The 20,245-nt window shown below is 40.1% G+C and overlaps 1 protein-coding gene across 5 annotated transcripts in view; it reads right to left on the bottom strand.

Annotated features, from left to right (window-relative positions):
* The window catches only part of MLLT10 (MLLT10 histone lysine methyltransferase DOT1L cofactor), a 154,708-nt gene that overhangs the window by 52,303 nt on the left and 82,160 nt on the right, over positions 1-20,245 (bottom strand). For all 5 annotated transcript variants that reach the window (XM_070727320.1, XM_070727321.1, XM_070727322.1 and 2 more), the window contains one exon: positions 3,681-3,853. In XM_070727320.1, coding sequence (XP_070583421.1) covers positions 3,681-3,853 — 173 coding nt within the window. The remainder of the gene's footprint in view (positions 1-3,680; positions 3,854-20,245) is intronic.

Genomic DNA, 20,245 nt, shown 5'->3' with positions numbered 1-20,245 from the left:
GCCACGCTAAACAAGAAAAAAGCCGTTTCGCTGGGGGGGGGGGATTCTTGCTTCTTAAACCTCTCCCAAAGCGATGTCCCAAAGCGGTCTCCGGGAAGCGACCGAGGGAAAGGCAATCGTCTGCCTTTCCTTCAGCTCAAAAGAGAAGGCAAATGCCCTGCCTTCCCCCAGCCAGTTAACCGAGCGCTTCAAGTTAACCGGCTGGGGGAAGGCGGGGCATTTGCCTCCTCTTTCGGGCTGAAGGAAAGGCAGACGATTGCCTTTCCCTCGGTCGCTTCCCGCAGACCGCTTTGGGACATCGCTTTGGGAGAGGTTTAAGAAGCAAGAATCCCCCCCCCCCAGCGAAACGGCTTTTTTCTTGTTTAGCGTGGCGTTCGAGTGGTTGGCAGGTTCCTTTGCTTGCACGCAAGAGCCAACCACTCGAACGCCGCGCTAAACAAGAAAAAAGCCGTTTGGCTGGGGGGGGGGGAAATTCTTGCTTCTTAACCGGGCAGTTGCCCCCTCTCCCAGAGCGATATCTTTAGCGGTCTCCAGGAAGCGGCTTAGGGAAAGACAGCCGTCTGCCTTTGCTTCAGCTCCAAAGAAGTTCTGGGAGAGGGGGCAACTGCCCGGTTAAGAAGCAAGAATCTACCCCCTAGCCAAACGGCTTTTTTCTTGTTTAGCGTGGCGTTCGAGTGGTTGGCTCTTGCGTGCAAGCAAAGGAACCTGCCAACCACTTGAACGCCGCGCTAAACAAGAAAAAAGCCGTTTGGCTAGGTGGATTCTTGCTTCTTGACCGGGCAGTTGCCGCTTCTTTCTAGCTGAAGCAAAGGCAGACGGCTGTCTTTCCCTCAGCCGCTTGCGCCCTCTTGTGGTGACATGTCAGTCACCCGATTATAAGTCGAGGTCGGGTTTTTCAGCCCATTTTTGGGCTAAAAAAACCCGACTTATACTCGAGTATATACGGTAATTACTTACAGTGCAATCCTGTTTGCTTTTCTATGGAGTTTATTTTCAGGTAAATGTACAACAGATTATACTATTAACAGGGGCAGCATACAAGAGGGCGGTATCCAAATTTAATAAATTCTTAATTATTATTATTATACAAACAACTTGTCAAAAATCTAACATCCACTATTTCAGAACCGTTAAAGGGAACAAATAATGAGCAATTATTATGCAACATGTACTATCTATTATCCTCTTTCTTTGGAATAATGAGGTTAAAAATATATTTATCCAATATTAGCACATAAGTAATAAAAAATACAAGCTATCGATATATAAGACATCATCTAACTAAATTCCAGATATTCAAAATAATTACAATAAATGTATGTGTGCATATAGAGAATATTAGAGTAAATTCAAAAGTAGAAACATACAATTGAAAGCTATTATATCATTACATATACAGGTAGTCCTTGACTTATGACTACAATTGAACCTCATTTTGCTCCATTTTACTACCTTTCTTGCCACAGATCTTAAGTGAATAAATGCAGTTGTTAAATTAGTAACACAATTACATGAATCTGGGTTCCCCATGAACTATGCTGACAAGGTCACAAAAGTGGATCACATGACCCCGAGACACTATAACCATCCTAAATGAGTCAGTTGCCAAACATGAATTTTGATCATATGACCACGAAGATGTTGCAATAGGTATATATGTGAAAAGCAGTCATAAGTCACTTTTTTCACTTCTGTTGTTACTTTTAATTGTCATTAAATGAACTGCTGTAAATTGAGGGCTACCTATATAATTGAAAAATTAGTTAAAATGTTTTCTCATTACTCTCTGTTTCTTAGAAAGAAAGCTACATGCCTTAAGAAATTATATTTTACTTAAAAATAAATTATTGCAGAGTTTTGTTTTAATGATAACACTATTTACCATGGGCATTAAATAAAGGCTTTAGTAAATATTTCAATGTATCTCACCTGTAAAGCTGGAATTTATGAAGGGTTCTTAAAGGATTAACAGACTTTAATCCTATGCAGATTTACCAGAGATTCTACTGTAATCAATGGGACTTATTTTGAACCACTAAGTATAGCATTTCACTTAAATGTTGAAGTTCAAAAGTTTCTTTTAGTTCTAGTAATTTAGTAGGATATTTTATGTTTAAAATGAAGAATTTAGCCTTTTGAGAATTCCTCCTGTATAAAAATGACTCCGGGGGTAGTTATGACGACAAAAGATCAGAAGCTTTTTCACCTAAGTTAATGGTTAAAAGCAGTGGTGAAATCTAAACATTTTCACTGCTGATTCTGTGGGCGTGGCTTGGTAGGTGTGGCTTGAGGGTCATGTGACTCAGTGGCCATGTCTAATTTTAAAATGTTTTTGTTTAGCAACCACAATTTTGGGCTCAATTGTGGTCATGAGCCTTCCTTCCTGCCTGGACACCAATCTCAAAAGCAAGCAGGTGTGGGAGACCGCCAGGAAGGCTGCTAGATCCTTCCCTGCAGCTGGCCAGCCCCAACATGCTTGCTTATCTTCCACAGGGCCTTCCGCTTGCCTACCTTCGTATGGTGGCCATGAGGACACTGGGAAGGCCACATGGAAGGCAGGAGGCATGGCAAAACTGCGGCCTGTGGGGAAGGGAGTAGGGGAAGCAGGCTGCAACGATGGAAAGCAGAGACTGGTCGAGGGGGCAGAGTCTCACACTGGCACCACTACCAGTTCTCTGAACCAGTTGCAGCTGCCTCAAATGGTTCTCAGGAACCGGTGAGAACCAGTACCATTTCACCCCGGTTAAAAGATTAATGTAGTAAAAAACTTTCCGGAAATAAAACTAAGATGCAATTTAGCTTTATTAGGTCTATGGGTGAATAACTAAAGAAGTTATTATAATTAAGCATGACATATTTTCATTATTTTGCAAAGAGACCATGAGTAATGTCTGTAAGTAAAAATATTCATATAGCAAAATAGTTTAAATAAATAGTTTGTTTCCATCTCAGGTATTTATATAGCTGTATTTATATATTTATAAACATTTCTTACTTTGCCTTTATACTGCTACTGAAATATACTAGTTTTTATATGACATTACAGCATTTCTGATATGATTTTAATATATTATTCAGCAAGTGATTACATTTAAAAAACCAAGCAACTTCACTGGCTTTCAAATCTCTTTACAAATTTAAAGATACATTCATCAAATTATTATGCACATTAGATATGCCAAAGTAAGACTAAGTAATTAATAGTAATTACTAACTACAATTCAGTGAAAATTTTCAAATATATTCATTAGCTGGGTTTACAAATATAATGTAAATACTGTTTAACCAGAGTATACAGATTCACAATTGACTGGACTAACATACCATGTTAAGTCACAACCAAGCAAACAAAATTAGCGTAATAGAATAAATGAATTCTGTCACTGACCATAACTGCTAAAAAGATAAAGCTAGCTGAAAAACAAATAGAATATCAAAACAAAAAGTTCATTTTTAAAAAATATCTAACTTTATAGTGTGCAAATTCTGAATATTATTAATCAAAAGTGAAAAAATTAGAAGTTAGTCTGAGTTTCTTCATAACATACTAAAAGAAAAGAAAGATTTATGTATGGTTTATTCTTTCTTTAGATACATTTGTCTGAAAAGGCATATGCAAAATGCCAGTATGTCCCATTTATCACAGCAATATTGATCATAAAATATTTTTAACAACCTACTTGAGTTGCAGCAACAGCTGTAGCTACAGAAGGTGTAGAAGACACAGTTCCCACTTGCTGCACATGACTAGAAGGCTGTTGAGGTAAATGTGAACTGGAAACAGGAGTGCTAGATCCTGAGCCAGAGATGACATTTGGAAAAGATACTGCTACTTCATTACTGCTATAAATGCCTGTTAAAAGAAAGAGGAAAACGCATATGAACTACATTATTACAGAAATTGAAGCTAAAAAACATCATGCCTCTAAGCAGTTTTATGAAAAAGAAAGATTGATGATTATTCTAAACTAAAGCATTGCTCTTCTGTACAATGTTCTAGAAAATATTCAGAATTTTTTATTTATTTATTTTTATTTGTATTATTCGACTTCTATGTCACCCAATCCCGAAGGACTCGGGGCAGCTTACAACAATATAAAAATACAAACACAGTAAAAAAAAGAAGTCAAATATGGAAAAAATCTAAAACTATAACCCCAGTTTAAAAAAAAACCATAAATCAATCAATCCAGACAATGCACATACATGGCATTCAATATAATTTGGCCATGACAGAAATTATCATGGCCCACAGGCCTGCCAGCAAAGCCAGGTCTTTGTAGCCTTTCAGAAGGCCAGTAGAGTGGGAGTAGTACAGACATTGGGGGGGGGGGAGTTGGTTCCATAGAGCTGTGGCAGCCACAGAGAAGGCTCTCCTCCGTGGTCCCATCAACCTGCATTGCTTAGTTGACAGAAACTGGAGGAGGCCAACCCTGTGCAATCTTATTGGTCTCTAGGAGGTATGCGGTAGGAGACAGTCCCAAGTCTGGCCCTAAGCCATGTAGGGATAACTAACACCTTGAATTGTGACTGGAGACTAATTGGAAGCCAGTGCAGCTCATGGAGCAGAGTTTATATTAGGACTTAACCTACCCACTATTTGAGAAGCACTGATTTAAGATATTCGTTAGGAAGATTCTGCAATCTTTTCTAGTAAAAATGTATTTTTTTTTAATGTAGTCTGAATATATACTCCGCAATACTCAAAGAAAGATGATCACTTTTAAGATGTGTGTGTGTTGTGTCCATTATTTTTCAAATAAATTTTAATTAAAATGGAAAATTATTGCACATTTATTCATTCATGAGCCGGGGTGGCACAGTGGGTAGACTGCAATTCTGCAGGCCACTAAACCTGACTGTAGATCTGTAGGTTAGTGGTTCAAATCTCATCACCGGCTCAAGGCTGACTCAGTCTTCCATCCTTCCGAGGTGGGTAAAATAAGGACCAATATGCTGGCCCTGTTAAAAAGTGCTATTGCTGACATGCTGTTATGCCTTTTGTTAAAAAGGCACTATAAATGAATGTTTGTTATTGTTGTTATCTTTATTATTGTATTTAGATGCTAAAGCAACCTCACTTCAGTAATAATATATACAATAATATATATATATTATATTTAGATGCTAAAGCAACCCCACTTCAGTAATGCCATTTTTCAAAATTTTTAATAACACTTTTAGCAGATGTGTCAGGAAAACAACTATCAACAGTTTTCAAGTTTTTAGTACATTTAATAAGAAGGGTGACTACCTTGCCTTAATTAAAAATGATGTACATGTACCTGGTTTTGATTGCTGAATGTACATAATTTCCAGTAATTCACTCCTGATTTTTTAAAGAAAAATATCAAACATATATCTAGACTGAACATCCTAATTGTTCTGAAATTTATTGTCAATGGTGCTACAAGTACTGTTTTGATGAGCTCTATATAATACCTGATTCTTTGTTTGTTACCATTTGTTACCAAGGATTGTTACCAAAGTTTTGTCTCCTGTTATAACCATGACATTCTTAATTAATCCAACCAGCCTAATTTAGATGGAAACTAAGACACCACACAATTGAGTCAAAAAGCATCACTGCAAGCGTTAGGAAATTTTTAGGAAATTTTTGCTTTTTTAATTGGCCATTTAAATAAATAACAGTAAGAAAAATTTGGCTTTGCACCTAATCATTGTTTCAGATACCCGTCCACAGTCTAAACTGTGCAATGAGTTTTGATATAGAAAGTTATTTTGATTGCTATTTATTTCAGCAACATGGATCAACTGATCAGACAGATTCCTACAAGATAGCCAGAAAAATTAACCCCATGTAACTGTTTGTAGTTAATACTTCCCCTGATGGATAATTGCCTAGTCAGCTGAGCTTTCCTTGATGTGTCCAACAAACAGGCCATTGTAAATTTTAGCCTTGATACTAATCTATTCCATCAGACATTTTGTTGGAAGGTGTGATGTCCTCCACATCCCACATTTTTTTCACAGTCTTCTTATACAAATTGATTATTGTAAAATACTAACTTTATTTTTTTGCAGCAAAATAGTATTTCAAATGTACATCATTAATTTTAGAATTCCTTCACTTCTAAGCTATGTGTAGCATTATCAATGCCTACTCCTGTAAGATAGAGAATTTGTAGTGTTGAGACTAATACACAAGATTTTTCAATATTATTTAATAATATTTATTTATGTTTTGTTTGTTTGTTTATTGGATTTATATGCCGCCCCCTCTGAAGATTCAGATCCATAAATATTATTTATGGATCGCTGCTATCATAATTAGTAGATGTCAATATTGATGAAATATTAGTTATGTGAGACAGCCATTAGAATTTGGATAGAGTCATCCAAAAAAAAGAAATAGATGTAATTGTTGCACATTTTTACTTGTTCAGAATTATTGACTGAATATATTAAAAGAAGTGAAATAGTAAACATATGCTTGCTGATTTAATCATAATGAAATAATGAAGTAAGTGTATAACTGTATTTTGTATTTTTTCAGAAGAAACTGTTTGTAAGAAAGAAAGGATGTAATAGTGTAAAACTTTTTAATAACCTGATGACCAGGCATGCAATCTTAAATTTCTTGTAATTATGCTTTATTGGAGCAATGAGCTTTGGGTTAGTTTCCTTGCATTTTGCATAGTTCCCTGTTTTACTCACTGGTATAGAAAATAGATGTCCATATAGACTCCCTGTTGCAGTCTACTGACATGATTGGTTTGAATCAATAAACTGCACTTCAGTATCAGAAATGCACTAAATTTGTACTTATGTTTTGTGTTCCCTTTTCATTTAATTTTATTTATTTATTTATTTTCTTGTTGCATTTAAAACTTCTTACTCCATCACTTCAGATTCATTTATTCCCAAAAAACCCCCATCATCAACGTATTATGATTACGTTCCTACGTCATTGAGCTCCCCTTGCAACCATTTTTATATATTTGGGGGGGGGGGAGAACCCTCCCACCCTCCTTTATTTTACCATTAAATAATACCTTTTTTTCTTTTTTTCCCATGTCTCCCCAAAGAGAATAAAAATTGACAATAATTTCTGGAAACATCTCTAAAAAGAGGAGACAGAATCAGTTTCAACTCTTCACTTCTTCGCTCTCCTCTTGGGCTGGACTCTTGGTTTTCTCCTCTGCTCCTTTCTGATGGCCTCCACCTGCCCCAAAAACTCCTTCAACTGCTCCTCTCTTTGCCTTTCCTCCTCATCTGGGGTACCGCGACTGCTGGAATAATCTTCTCCTCATTCTGCTCCTTGTGGCTCTCCAACTGCTCTGCTTTCTCCGAACTGGATACCCAGTTGGTGCAATAATACTTTCCCCTCCTCCAATGATTGCGCCTTAAACATCTTATTTTCCTGGAACACCAGAATAGCAGCAGGGAAAGCAGCTGTCTCTTTCAGAGTTCCCTGGAGAGATCTCTGAGGACTCTTATCTCGTTTCCATCTTGATTGAGGCCAGCACAACTTTTCAAATACTTGTAAATCATTTCAACCTTCTTCGCACTGGCCAAGGCCATAACAATGTCTCTTTGCCTCTCCGGGTTTCTACGCCCCAATGAACTCGTTCTATGTCATCAAAAACAATTTGAACACTGTTCGCTTTCATCCAGCTAATTTCAAGCCTGGAGCAACATCTGGTCTAAAACCATGCAAACATAAATTTCTTCTCCTTTAAGACAATCCTCCAGGTTGGTAAGCCTATAATTGTACTTCTTATATTCTTCGGCTTGGCTTTTGACTTGTTGCTCTAATTTTCAAATTTTTCCAGCCGACTCTTCTGCTCCGTTTAAAAATATTTTAATATCTTCGGCAAGGCTACCGAGCATCCCTTCCACACTTTGAAATCTTTCTTCAAAGCATCCAATAATTTGAAGCAGTTTATCTAATTTTGCTTCAACTTTCCTGAGGCTGATCTCTTCCTTCCGCCATTTTTTTCCTTTGTTAAGATTTATTGTACTCACTTTTATAATAGCGAAAGAAAGTCCGTCTTCCCTTGCAGCCGTAAATCTTAGATTCTTTTTGAACTTTTGTAATTGCTATACAACTCTGCTCATCTTTAAAGGAGATGTATGATGTTTTGGGGGATGTTTTCCACTTTTTTCAAATTCTCATATTGGAGCTCCCATAAGAGCAATTATCCTGGTGGAGAGTGGCCGTAAAATGTTTATTTCTTCGGGGGGGGGGGGGATAACAGAAAATAATTGAGAAGCACTGTCTTAAATCATTCAATTAAGACTTCAATTGTGTTTAAATTGAATTAAATTAATTGGATATAAATCAGATTTATTGTGACAGAAAATCAAATTTAACTTTCTGAATTTACTTTTGCTCCAAATTTAGACATCCCTTTGTTTATATCAATATATTGATATAAATAAGACATTATGCTTAACTTTGATTGCCACTTAAAATACAGCTATTCGTCCAAGTACAAGCACTAACGTTGATATTTTACCTAATGTATGTTTGAATAAATGAACGTGCAAACATTACTAGGTGTTCACAAAACTGGATCGCAGCCAGATTGTGCTATCTTACTGCTTAAGCCAACAATTAGTTTGTCCAGGTAATGTGAGTGCCCTTTCTGAAAAATGAGAGGCCTGCTAGAATGGGATATAAATTTTACTCAGATTTCGTCTGAGAACTCTTTTACTAAGAAAGGTTAATTACAAAAAGATCTAAAATTTGAACTAATTCACGATCAAAACATAAACATAATTGAAACAATCATGTCTAAATATATAATGTCCAGTCCAATAAAGTTTTTAAAAAACCTATAAGTTGCTAATCCAGCAGCATAGTATGCATAAACCTATATTTACATTTAAAAAGTAATTTCTATTAAAATTGCCCAGTCAGCCATGAAAATCTTTTTCAAGATCTTCAACTAATGACTCAGTGCAATGGAATGATTTCAAATAATCAAGAGAAAGAACGTTGATTCCTATTAATATGTTATTTGGCAGAGGTAGTCAAATTTGAGTAATAAATTCTATCTGCCTAAAGACTGATTTTGTATCAAATTTGCCTGGCCACTGCCCTTCGCTTGCCTGGGTTGTTTAGTTTTTGCAACAAAGAGTCAAAGGTAAGTACCTGAAAAAGAGAAATCGCCACCCCGGAACTGGACCCGGAATAGCACAAGTTAATGGAAAGAAATGTTCCTCATTGTATAGGAGGATGGAAGGGACTGACTCCTCAGCCATTCTAGAAACCAGTCCAGGTGTCTCAGCCCTTCCAGAAACCAGTCCAAAGGACTTGTGCAATAGCTCAGGAAGAACTCAGGAAGAGGCAAGTCAGGCAGCTCTTTAAAAACAGGCTCCTCAGAAAGAGGTACAGATGAATCTGCCACTTTTGAGGCTTTAGCGAACTGGCTCTGAGCCCTGTGGTGCCGCTCAGCATCCTTCTCTGAGGTGGAGGAGGATATAGGAGCCTTGACCCTGCTTGACTCTCCTTTCAGAATGGATGGGGAACCTTCGGAGCCCTTTGATCTGGTCCTTCTTAGCTCACTAGCTTCCTGTTGGTTTGCCATGGAAGCTATCACCAAGGCCAGAAGAGATGGCTGGAGCAAGCAATGGGTCTCTAAGAAGCTCAATGCAGGGTCTCCTCAAGGTGCCATTGTTAGGAAATTCCACAGCGAGGGGAAATTTGCCGCAGCAATCCAGTCTGTAAAACAAAATGGTGGTTGCTATTAAACAGAGAGAAAATGGTAGCCACTGTGAAGAGAGAACAACAGTGATCCGGAACACTGACCTACACAGACCAATGGCTGCAAATAAGCTCAAAGAGAAAAACTCTCCAGCAGCTGGCTCCCCAGGTCTTGTCTGGATCCTTATTAAAATGGCAGCAACAAGGCGGCAAAATGGCATCCAGCAAGAAGAAACAGCAGTTTAAAAACCGCCACAGCCTCAGAAGGCAAAGCCAGGCTGCCCTTATCAGAGTAAGGCTCTCTCCTTGAGCCTGAAACCCTGGAGCTGCCTTCATATTCTTCATCCCGAAGGAGGACTTATGGTGGTGGTGGTCATCCCAGCGGACCGGGGGACCTACACATTCTCCAATAGCCAGGTCGCATAGGATAAAGGGCCTGCAGCACTGGGGTTCCCAGAAGGGATTATCCCCGAAAAATAAGGGCCGAAGAAAAACACCGGAGGGAGCAGTCACTCCAAATGAGCCAGGCAATTTGTTACTCACCAGCCTCTGTAGGCGAAGAGAAGTGAGCAGCAACCCGCAGAAGAAATCCTGTTTGGCAAACAGCCTTTCTTGAAATAAAAGTGAAGAGAATGGTAATTAACTGCAATCTGCTTGGAGCTGAATCAAAAAAATCTCTTTGGCTGACTGAGTTGTAAAAACTGAACAACTCAAGCAAACAAAGGGGAGTGGCTAGGCAAATTTGATACAGTCTCCAGGCAGATGGAAGTTAATACCTACACGTGACTACTACTGCCAAGAGCATTGGAAAACAGACAGATCTTCAATCAGAAATGCTGAAGGGACATTTTTGGATGTAATTAATGTGTAGTTATTTAACCCTAAGAATTAAATCACCATATACTACAAAATAACTTGAATTAAGAAAATAAAAATTCATAGTAAGCTACATTTCAGATAAAGAATATATACAGTGATACCTTGTCTTACGAACTTAATTGGTTCCAGGACAAAATTCGAAAGGGGAAAAGTTCGTAAGATAAAACAATGTTTCCCATGGAAATCAATGGAAAAGCGATTAATGCGTGCAAGCCCAAAATTCACCCCTTTTGCCAGCTGAAGCGCCCATTTTCGTGCTGGTGGGATTTCGCTGAGGCTTCCCTCGCTGGGAAACCCACCTCCGGACTTCCATTGCCAGCAAAGCGCCTGTTTTTGTGATGCTGGGATTTTCCTGCTGGGATTCCTCTGCAGCATTGCAAAAATGCGGAAGTTGGAGGTGGGGTTTCCCATGGAGGGGAGCCTCAGGGGAATCCCACCAGCGCTAAAATGGGCGCTTCGCTGGCAACGGAAGGTCCAGAGGTGGTGTTTCCCACCGAGGGGAGCCTTCGCCTGGCAACAGAAGTCTGGAGGCAGAGCATCCAGCGGCAGCGGCGGATTCGTAAGGTGAAAATAGTTCGGAAGAAGAGGCAAAAAAATCTTAAACCCTGGGTTCGTATCTCGAAAAGTTCGTATGACGAAGGGTTCGTAAGATGAGGTATCACTGTATATGGAATATAGTTATAAGTAATAAAAACACCACCTTTTAATGCAAGGTTCGACAAACCCAGGCGCCTGGTCGCCAGTGGTGCCTAGAAAATGTTGTCTGGCGCCTAGAAAATGTTGCTGCTGTACTGTATGTCAGCGTTTCCCAACCGGTGTGCCGCCTGGGCAGGGCGCTGCGGTGCCTCTGACCTCTCCGCTCCTGCCCGATGCCGCGGTTTCTGGCGCTCTCCTGCTGGGTCCCAAAGAAGGCAGGCAGGAAGGAGAGCTCCATTCTTCGCGCCTTTTTCCCGCCTTCCTTCTTTGGGGCCCAGCAGGAGAGCGCCAGAAACCGCGGCATCGAGCAGGAACCGGGAGGTCGGAGGCACCGGCACGGCAGCGCCCGCCCAGCTGAAGGTTCCCTGTCGTCATCGGCAAGTGTCCTTTGGGGGCCGGCGGGAGGGCACTGGCGGTGGGAGCGGGGGGGGGGCCGCGGCTGCAGCGGCACAGGCAGTCGCGGGGAGATGGCGGGGGGAGCGGGGGGCGGCTAAAGCGGCCCCGGGCACCGTTCCCTGTATGCTTTTCCAGGGGCGCGCAGGGAGCCGCGGCCACCCGCCCGCCTACCGGATTTCCCTCCGCGCGGCTGGGGAGGTGGATTCGCCGCCCCCGCCAGCCCGATCTCCCTCCAGTGGCTGGTGACGTAGTTCTACCGCCCTCGCCAGCCTGATCTCCTTCCGTGGGGGGGTGGGGGGCGACGAACCGACGACCGGGGGCTGTCCGTCCGTGTTGGGTGGTGCAGGGCAGGCACAGGCAGCCCCAGGGGAGAACAAGGGAGGGAGAGAAAGGAAAGAGAGAGTAAGGGAGGGAGAGAAAATTGAATGAAGGAGGGAGAGAAAGAAAGAGTAAGAAGCAGAAAGGATAGAGAAAAAGGAAGAGAAAGGGAGGGGGAGAAAGGAAAGAGGGAGGAAGGGGGGGAGAGAAAATTGAATGCAGGAGGGAGAGAAAGAAAGAGTAAGAAGTAGAAAGGATAGAGATAAAGGAAGAGAAAGAGGGGGAGAAAGGAAAGAGGGAGGGAGGCGGGAGAGAAAATTGAATGAAGGAGGGAGAGAAAGAAAGAGTAAGAAGTAGAAAGGATAGAGAAAAAGGAAGAGAAAGGGAGGGAGAGAAAGGAAAGAGGGAGGAAGGGGGGGAGAGAAAATTGAATGAAGGAGGGAGAGAAAGAAAGAGTAAGAAGTAGAAAGGATAGAGAAAAAGGAAGAGAAAGGGAGGGAGAGAAAGGAAAGAGAGAGAAAGGGAGAGAAAGGGAGGGAGAGAAAATTGAATGAAGGAGGGAGAGAAAGAAAGAGTAAGAAGTAGAAAGGATAGAGAAAAAGGAAGAGAAAGGGAGGGGGAGAAAGGAAAGAGGGAGGAAGGGGGAGAGAAAGAAGATATGAAGGAGGGAGAAAAAGAAAGAGAGATAGGAAGGAAAGAGGGAGAGAAAGGAATGAGAGAGAAAGGGAGGGAGAGAAAGGGAATGAAAGAGGGAGAAGGGGTGAGAGATAGAAAGGATAGACAGAAAGGGAGAGAAAGGAAAGAGAGAAAGGGAGGGAGAGGAAGGAAAGAGATGAGAGAGGAAGGAGGAGACAGAAAGAGAGGAAGGAAGGAAGAGAGAAAGAAAGAGGGATGGAGAGAGAAAGGAAGGAAGAGAGAGAAAGAGGGAGGGAGAGAGAAATAGAGCGAAAGGGAGGAAGAGAGATTTTTTTTGTCCAAACTTTTTTTAGCGCCCCCCCCATGTTCCCCAGGATTTTGAAAATATGAAAAATGTGCCGCGGCTCCAAAAAGGTTGGGAAACACTGCTGTATGTGTATACAGTATATTTTTCCCGCCTTGTGTTTACACCCAGAAATGGTACATCTTGGCTTCCGTAGCTCCGCCCATCAACCTCGGAGCGAGCTGCTTTCCCAGCGTCCCCTGCGCTTGCGTGCGTCTCTCCCTCCCCCCCTTGCCTCCATTCCGCCTCCTACTCGAACCCCTTCACTCCCCCCCACCGCACACAGACGCTCCGATCTTGGCCGCTCACCCGCCTTCGGAGAGAAGCGGAAGCCCCTCCCCTCCCGGCGTGAGGTTTTGTTCATTCCTCCTCCGGCCGCGTGCGCAGTGACTTCCGACCAGTAACCCCTCCTCCCCCCTCCCCCCCTCACCCGCGTCCCCGGCCCGGTCTCCCTTTCCTTCTTCTCTGTTTCGGTTTCTGACTAACGGTCTCCCCTCGGATCCCGACGGGAGTACAGCAGAGCCGGCTCGGCGGAGCCAGGCCTGCGCCGGGGGGGAGGGGGTGAAAGCGATGTCAGGTGGAGACTCGGCAAAAAACCAAGTTTGCTTAAAAAAAATTCTGGCTCCTAAATTTTTTGGCTGGCTCCTAGATTCTGAACAACTTTGTCGACCCCTGTTTTAATGCTATTTATATCTATAAAGATGGCCAGTTAGAAATTGTATATCAACAGAGATAAGTATACAAATTGTATAGATTTGCTTTTTAAGATATGCTATTGTCACCAATCACCATTCCACATTTAGCTGGGTTAAAAGCTTTCTGCATCTGTATATGCACACCGAAAAATGTTTTTCATGTGTTTTAAATAATGACAGGCTGTCAGAATATATAGGCTTGAATATCAATGTCATTGGCAACAATCTTGATAATGTGGACATGATCCTAGGCAGTATGAATACAACCCACTTATCTTTTAGAAACATGTTATTTGAAAGACTTGTCTTTTCACAACTACATGTACCTGATCCACTAGAGAAGGAAGGCATGTATATAACCAATACAATCCTAAACTGCATGAACAGAGGTATACACTCCAAGGCTAGGGAGGTACTAATACCACTCTATAAAGCCCTAGTTAGACCACACCTAGAGTACTGCATTCAGTATTGATTACCACATTACAAAAAAATCATTGGAACACTATAGACGGTGCAAAAGAGAGCAACCAGGATGATAAACGGACCAGAAACTAAAACATATAGAGAGGTTGCAGGAACTGGGCATGGATAGTCCAGTGAAGAGAAGAATCAGGGGACACATAATAGCAGTCTTCCAATACTTGAAGGGCTGCCACAGAGAGGAGGGGTTCAGGCTGTTTACCAAAACACCAGAAAGCCAGACAAAAAATAACGGATGGAAGCTGACCAAAGAGAGATATACATAACCTGAAATGAGGAACTTTCTAAAGGTGAGAGCAGTCAACCAGTGGAACGGCTTGCCTGCAGAGGTTGTGAACGCTCCAACATTTTCGAAAAGAGATTGGACTGCCATTTGTCAGGTGTGGTGTGGGGTTATTGCTCGAGCAGGGAGTTGGACTAAATGACCACCTATAAGACCTCTTCCAACTCTAGTAAATAAATGAATGAATGAATGAATGAATGAATGAATGAATGAATAAATAAATATGTTATGGGTCCCTTGCCTTAATGAGGTTCATCTGGTAAGAAAAAAGACCTTCTCCATGGTAGCTTGGTCACTGTAGAGCATCATCCCTATGGAAATAAGACTACCATCCCCACAACACACACACATTGACTCCCTTCCAAAAGACACCGAACACATTATTTTGACAATGGTCTGGAAACCCCAGGGTTGTACAAAGTCCATCAAGTAGTTGGTTTGATTTTTATTGTCAGAGTGGTGGGAGTTTTGTTTTGGGATTTTATTTCTGCTGGCTGCCCAGAATCACTATTGAGTGAGTCAAGCAGCCATATACATTTTTAAAGTAAATAATAAATAATCAGTAAATTAATTCTCCTTTCCCCATCTATTTTAATGATTATAGCTCTCATTGCTTAAATGCGGCTGTTAGGCTTAATGAAAACAGTAACAATAAACTGATCATTAATGAAGTAGTTCAAATATTAAGTCCTGCCAATTTTACAACATTTATATAACCACTGCTCAAATATGGGGCTTAACACTAGACAATCAATCAACTAAATTGTTGTTTTCTGATTTCCATAATCAGGAAACTAACAAGAAGAGAACAATACTTCCACCAAGAATGGCAGAATAAGCTACTTTATATAAATAGGGAGGTAATTTTACTGTTACTAGCACTGGTGATGCTACTTAATTTGATAACGAAACATCTACAACCAAACAACAAACTTCAGAGACAACTAAGGACTCCACAGTTTAACGATGAGTTGTCTTGTATTAGAATGCAGAGTCTGGAGAGAAGCAAAATGTGAAAATAAATTTGGCAGATCTACTGAAAAAGAAGTGTCGGACACTAAAATTTGAAATGCAGTCTATGTCTGTTTTGCAGATTACTAGAAAATAAAATATTCAAGTGAAAAGCACCTGAAGTTATTGTTTCATCTATGTTTTTTTCCTTTTGTTTGCATAAATATTTCTTCTGCAAAACTTACTCAAATTGCTGGAGATTAGGAACATTTTTCTCTTATATACCGTACTTTTCAGAGTATAAAAAGCACCTTTTCCCCCTCTCCTTTTTCATTGCTCTAACTTGCTCTGAATTAGTTTCTTTGCAGCCCTAACCAGGTGCTAACAATGTTCCCCGCTCTTATTGGCTTGCAAGCTCTTTCATATTACTCTCTGCAAAGAATGTTTTCCAAGCCCTAATTCTTTGCAGGGTTTTTCTCATAACTTTACTTGCTCCAAATGTTTCTTTCCAGGTGCTAATGATGTTCCCAGCTCTTATTGGCTTGCAAGCTCTTTCATGTTATTCTCTGGCAAAGAATGTTATCCAAGCCCTAAGTCTTTGCAGGGTTTTCCCCATTGTTCTACTTGCTCCAAATGTTTCTTTCCAGGTGCTAATGATGTTCCCAGCTCTTATTGGTTTGCAAGCTCTTTCATTGTTACTCTCTCTGAATAAAGTTTTTTTTTAAACCCTAACTAGGGGATAAAATAATATGCTGAAACTGACCAGACTAAGGACGCTAGCCAGATGAATACCTGGTAAGCAGAGTCTTTTCCCTATTTTCCTTCCCCAAAATTAAGGTGCGTCTTATACTCCAGTGCATCTTATACTACTAAAAATATGGTATATAGTTTCAAATGCTTTTATCAATAATAATCCCTAGCTGATACTCTACAGTATTGTAAATCATCTAAATGTAAACTTATTTTTTTCTACATGAAACACTTCTTTTCTTTCTTGGAAACTTTAAACAGATTTTAATAGTTAACTGCTGATTGCTATCTTGCAAATGAGGTACCACAAATGCTGTCTTTTGTAAATCATTTCCAGACGTCCAAAAATGATTGATTTCCAGAGTCCTAATTTTTTCCCCTTTCTTAGGAAGCATTCAACAAAAATGTAACATTTCAAGTTTATACATATGTTTTGATCTGTCAAATCCATAAAGGTTCCTGATAATAAAATCAAAACTATAAATTCTAGCATAATAATGTAAAGATTAACTGCTTGATTCCTACAACGAATCCAATAAGTACTTTAAATACCAATGTCAAAAAGTCTACTTGGTGGAAGGCATTTGAGAAAGGGGATCTTACCTAATCCACCTCTTCTCATGGGTTGGAGCTAGGATTCAGAGTGGGCTTTCCTTGTCCAATTAGAATGAGGACTGAGTTTGTCAATCATTTGTAAAGCTCTGTCCACAATCTTAACCCCAGCTTAGACAAAGCTAAAGAAAAACCAGACTCAATGTGGTATTAAAATCCTTGTGGACAAAAGACTCCCAGAAACCACCTGACTACCGTCAAGGTCTGGTTAACCTATAAGAACAGCTTCAGAAAATACAAAAAAGAGATGGGTGGGGCTACATGCTAGCTACAACCCACGAGAAGAGGTATCAAGTAAGACCAATGCTCCTTCTCTATGGTGGTTGGAGTTAGCATTCAGAGTGGGACATATCAAAGCCAAAAAAAAAAAAAAAAGGTCCCAGGGGATGAGGGAAAAAAAGGCACCTCCAGTCCCACTCAAGGATGAACCTCAAAAACTTGCTGCAAAACTCTATGGCTAAAAGCTGCCTCCGCAGATGCGAAGGAATTGATTTTATAATGCTGAATAAACTGCACTGGGGATACACCCAGGTGGCTGCCCGGCACCACTACTCTAAGGACGCTTGAGTAGTCCAAGCTGTGGATCTAGCTGCACTTCTCATGGAGTGTGCCGTGATACAACCAGGACATGGTTGGCCGGAAAGATCGTACACCTTCATGATTGCAGCATATATTCAACTGCCGATGGTTGTAGATGACACCTTATGCCCCAGGGGGCAAGGCAAAAAGTGCCCCTGATTTCCGGAATGCAGACATCCTATCAATATAGACCTGGAAGGCTCTCCAAACATCCAGAGTATGTATGTATGTATGTATGTATGTATGTATGTATGTATGTATGTATGTATGTATGTATGTATTAGATTTGTATGCCGCCCCTCTCCGTAGACTCGGGGCGGCTAGCAACAATAATAAAACAACATATAACAAATCTAATATTTAAAATAACTAAAAACCCTTATTAAAAACCAAACATACACACAAATATATCATGCATAAATTGTATAGGCCTGGGGGGAAGGAATATCTCAATTCCCCCATGCCTGACGACAGAGGTAGGTTTTAAGGAGCTTACGAAAGGCAAGGAGGGTAGGGGCAATTCTGATCTCTGGGGGGGACTGACTCATTGTCAGTCGACTCTGTTATCCAATCGGAGTCAAGGTCCGCCCGGATCCGAGCAATTTTATCAGCGAAAAACATGTTAAAATCCTCGGCACTACTCTGTAAGGGCTCCCCAACTCCCCCCTGGTTAAGAACAGAGCGGGTGGCCGGGATTACGTTGATGCCATCAAGGCGGCATGATATGAGCATCTTGCCGCCTTGAGCACCACTTGGTAAGTCTTAATATGAGCTTTTACAAGTGTTCGATCAGATTGCTATTGTTCTTCACGGGAAAGGGAACAAAGAAATTAGCTTTTGCGACCAATGAAAAGAGAAGTTAATTTTTGGCATGATCATGGGGGTCAGTCGAAGAACGATCCTGTCTGGATGAAAAATGCATAAATCCTGACAGAAAGAAAGAGCAGAGAGCTTGGAGAAACCAAACATCTGAAGGGAAATTTAAGAATATATTTGTGCACATAAGAACAACAGAAATAAAGACTCAGAGAGACTCTGAATGTCACTGAAATAAAGGTTGGTATATGTCATATTCATGCTTATCAATAGCACTTCAGACTTACATACCACTTCACAAAGGTTTATAGCCCTCTCTAAGCATTTTACAGAGTCAGCAAATTGTGCCCCAACAATCTGGATCCTCATTTTACCGACCTCAGAAGAATGGAAGACTGAATCAACCTTGAGTATGGTGAGATTTGCCAAATTGTAGGCAGCCTGCAGGCAGCAGAAGTAGTCTGCAGTACTGCATTCTAACCATTGCACTAACACGGCTACATGTTTGTATGTATTGTAAGTGCTCTGAAAGAAAAAAAAATCTTAATGCCTGAAAAGTATAAATAAATTATATTGTATTATATATTATTATATATAATTATATAGTGAACATTATTATGGTATTTATCCATTGTTTTCAAGACATTTTAATTGTAAATATTGCTGTTAATATTTTTTTCAGGTTTCTGAAAATATTATTTCAGATAATGAATTTTAATTCCTTCACCGTAAACAACTAATGTGCAAATACTTGAACATTCTGACTGAGGAAATAAAGAAAAATTATAGTGTAATAGGCATAAATATCACAAGCATTAAAAAAAAACCCTTTCTATGCTCAAAAATTGTTCAGGAAGAACAGGAAAGAGTGATTTCCAGAAATTAACCATGAACATAAATATTTTACGTATTTGAGTAATAGCTAAAATAACTAGAAAAATAAAAATTTGAAACAACTCAAACATAAAGGCACAGGATATTTAAATCATTATTTAAAAAAAAAAACAAAGAAACAAGCGGTTATATTCACCAGAGAAACAGTTGCAATTATAAGGAAGAAAAAGCACATTCAGGAAGGATAGTGACTTTAAAAAGTCACACCACAATGCTGTTGACTGCCTTCTTCTTGAGAAAAGGAAATTGTGTGCTTCAAAACAAAGACTCTTGCTTTTCCAATTACGTTATACTCACAATTTTACTAGCATCAGAAAGGAATGCAAATAGCTATGGCTCACTGCAATTACTCTGTACATTTTTTTTCCTTTAAAAAAACTGCTTCTAAACTTTAATATAAAAACCACATCCAAAATTGATGCACAATCTGTTTTTGAAAAAATATGTCAGATAATTATTTTAAAAATCAAAATGAGATAAGCCAAAATACTTTTAAGAGAAATATAAAATTAATGATAAATATTTAAACACCTTTCACATATTAAATCCCAAAAACATTCATAATTCTAAATATTTTAAATGCAGATACTCAATAGCATAACCTTTTCCTGTAGACTTATACAAATTGAAGGAATGTAAAACTATACAGCAGTAATAAAGAAGAATATTTGTATCTCAGGCTTGACATGAGGGTTCCTTGGTGCTCTCTTAGATCGCCTGTTTTTTTTGAGGACATTTCATTACTCAAACTAGGTAACATCATCAGTGCTAGTTTGGGTAATGAAAGGTCTGCAAAAAATAAGCAAGCTTAGAGAGCACCAAGGATCCCTCATTTTTAAACTACTATATATTCTGGGTGATTATGCATCAATAGGTGCTTTTCTATCCCCTTCACCCAATTAATATACTAGATTAGGAATAGCATCCTGATTTATCCATACAATTGTAATCATAGGAGTCAGAAGGCTGTAATTTAACTTGGCAGGAAGAAAAAACAGCACTGCTGCATAGGTCGTGATCATTTCCACTCATTATATATTCTGTCCACAGTTTGTTTTAGGGCAGCAATGGCAAACCTTTTTTTTTTTTTTGCTCAGGTGCCAAAAGGGCATGCACGTGATAGCACGCTCATGCGGGCCCACACCCAAAATGCAATGCCTTGTCCCTGCGCATGCAAGCACACCCTCCCCTGTGCATGTGTGCATGCCTCACTGAAGCCTCTGGACTTCCGGTAGGCCTGT

Source organism: Erythrolamprus reginae, chromosome Z, assembly GCF_031021105.1.
Source record: "Erythrolamprus reginae isolate rEryReg1 chromosome Z, rEryReg1.hap1, whole genome shotgun sequence".
Taxonomy (NCBI): domain Eukaryota; kingdom Metazoa; phylum Chordata; class Lepidosauria; order Squamata; family Dipsadidae; genus Erythrolamprus; species Erythrolamprus reginae.
Note: the sequence above shows the minus strand (reverse complement) of the source record. Positions and strands in the feature narration are given on the sequence as shown.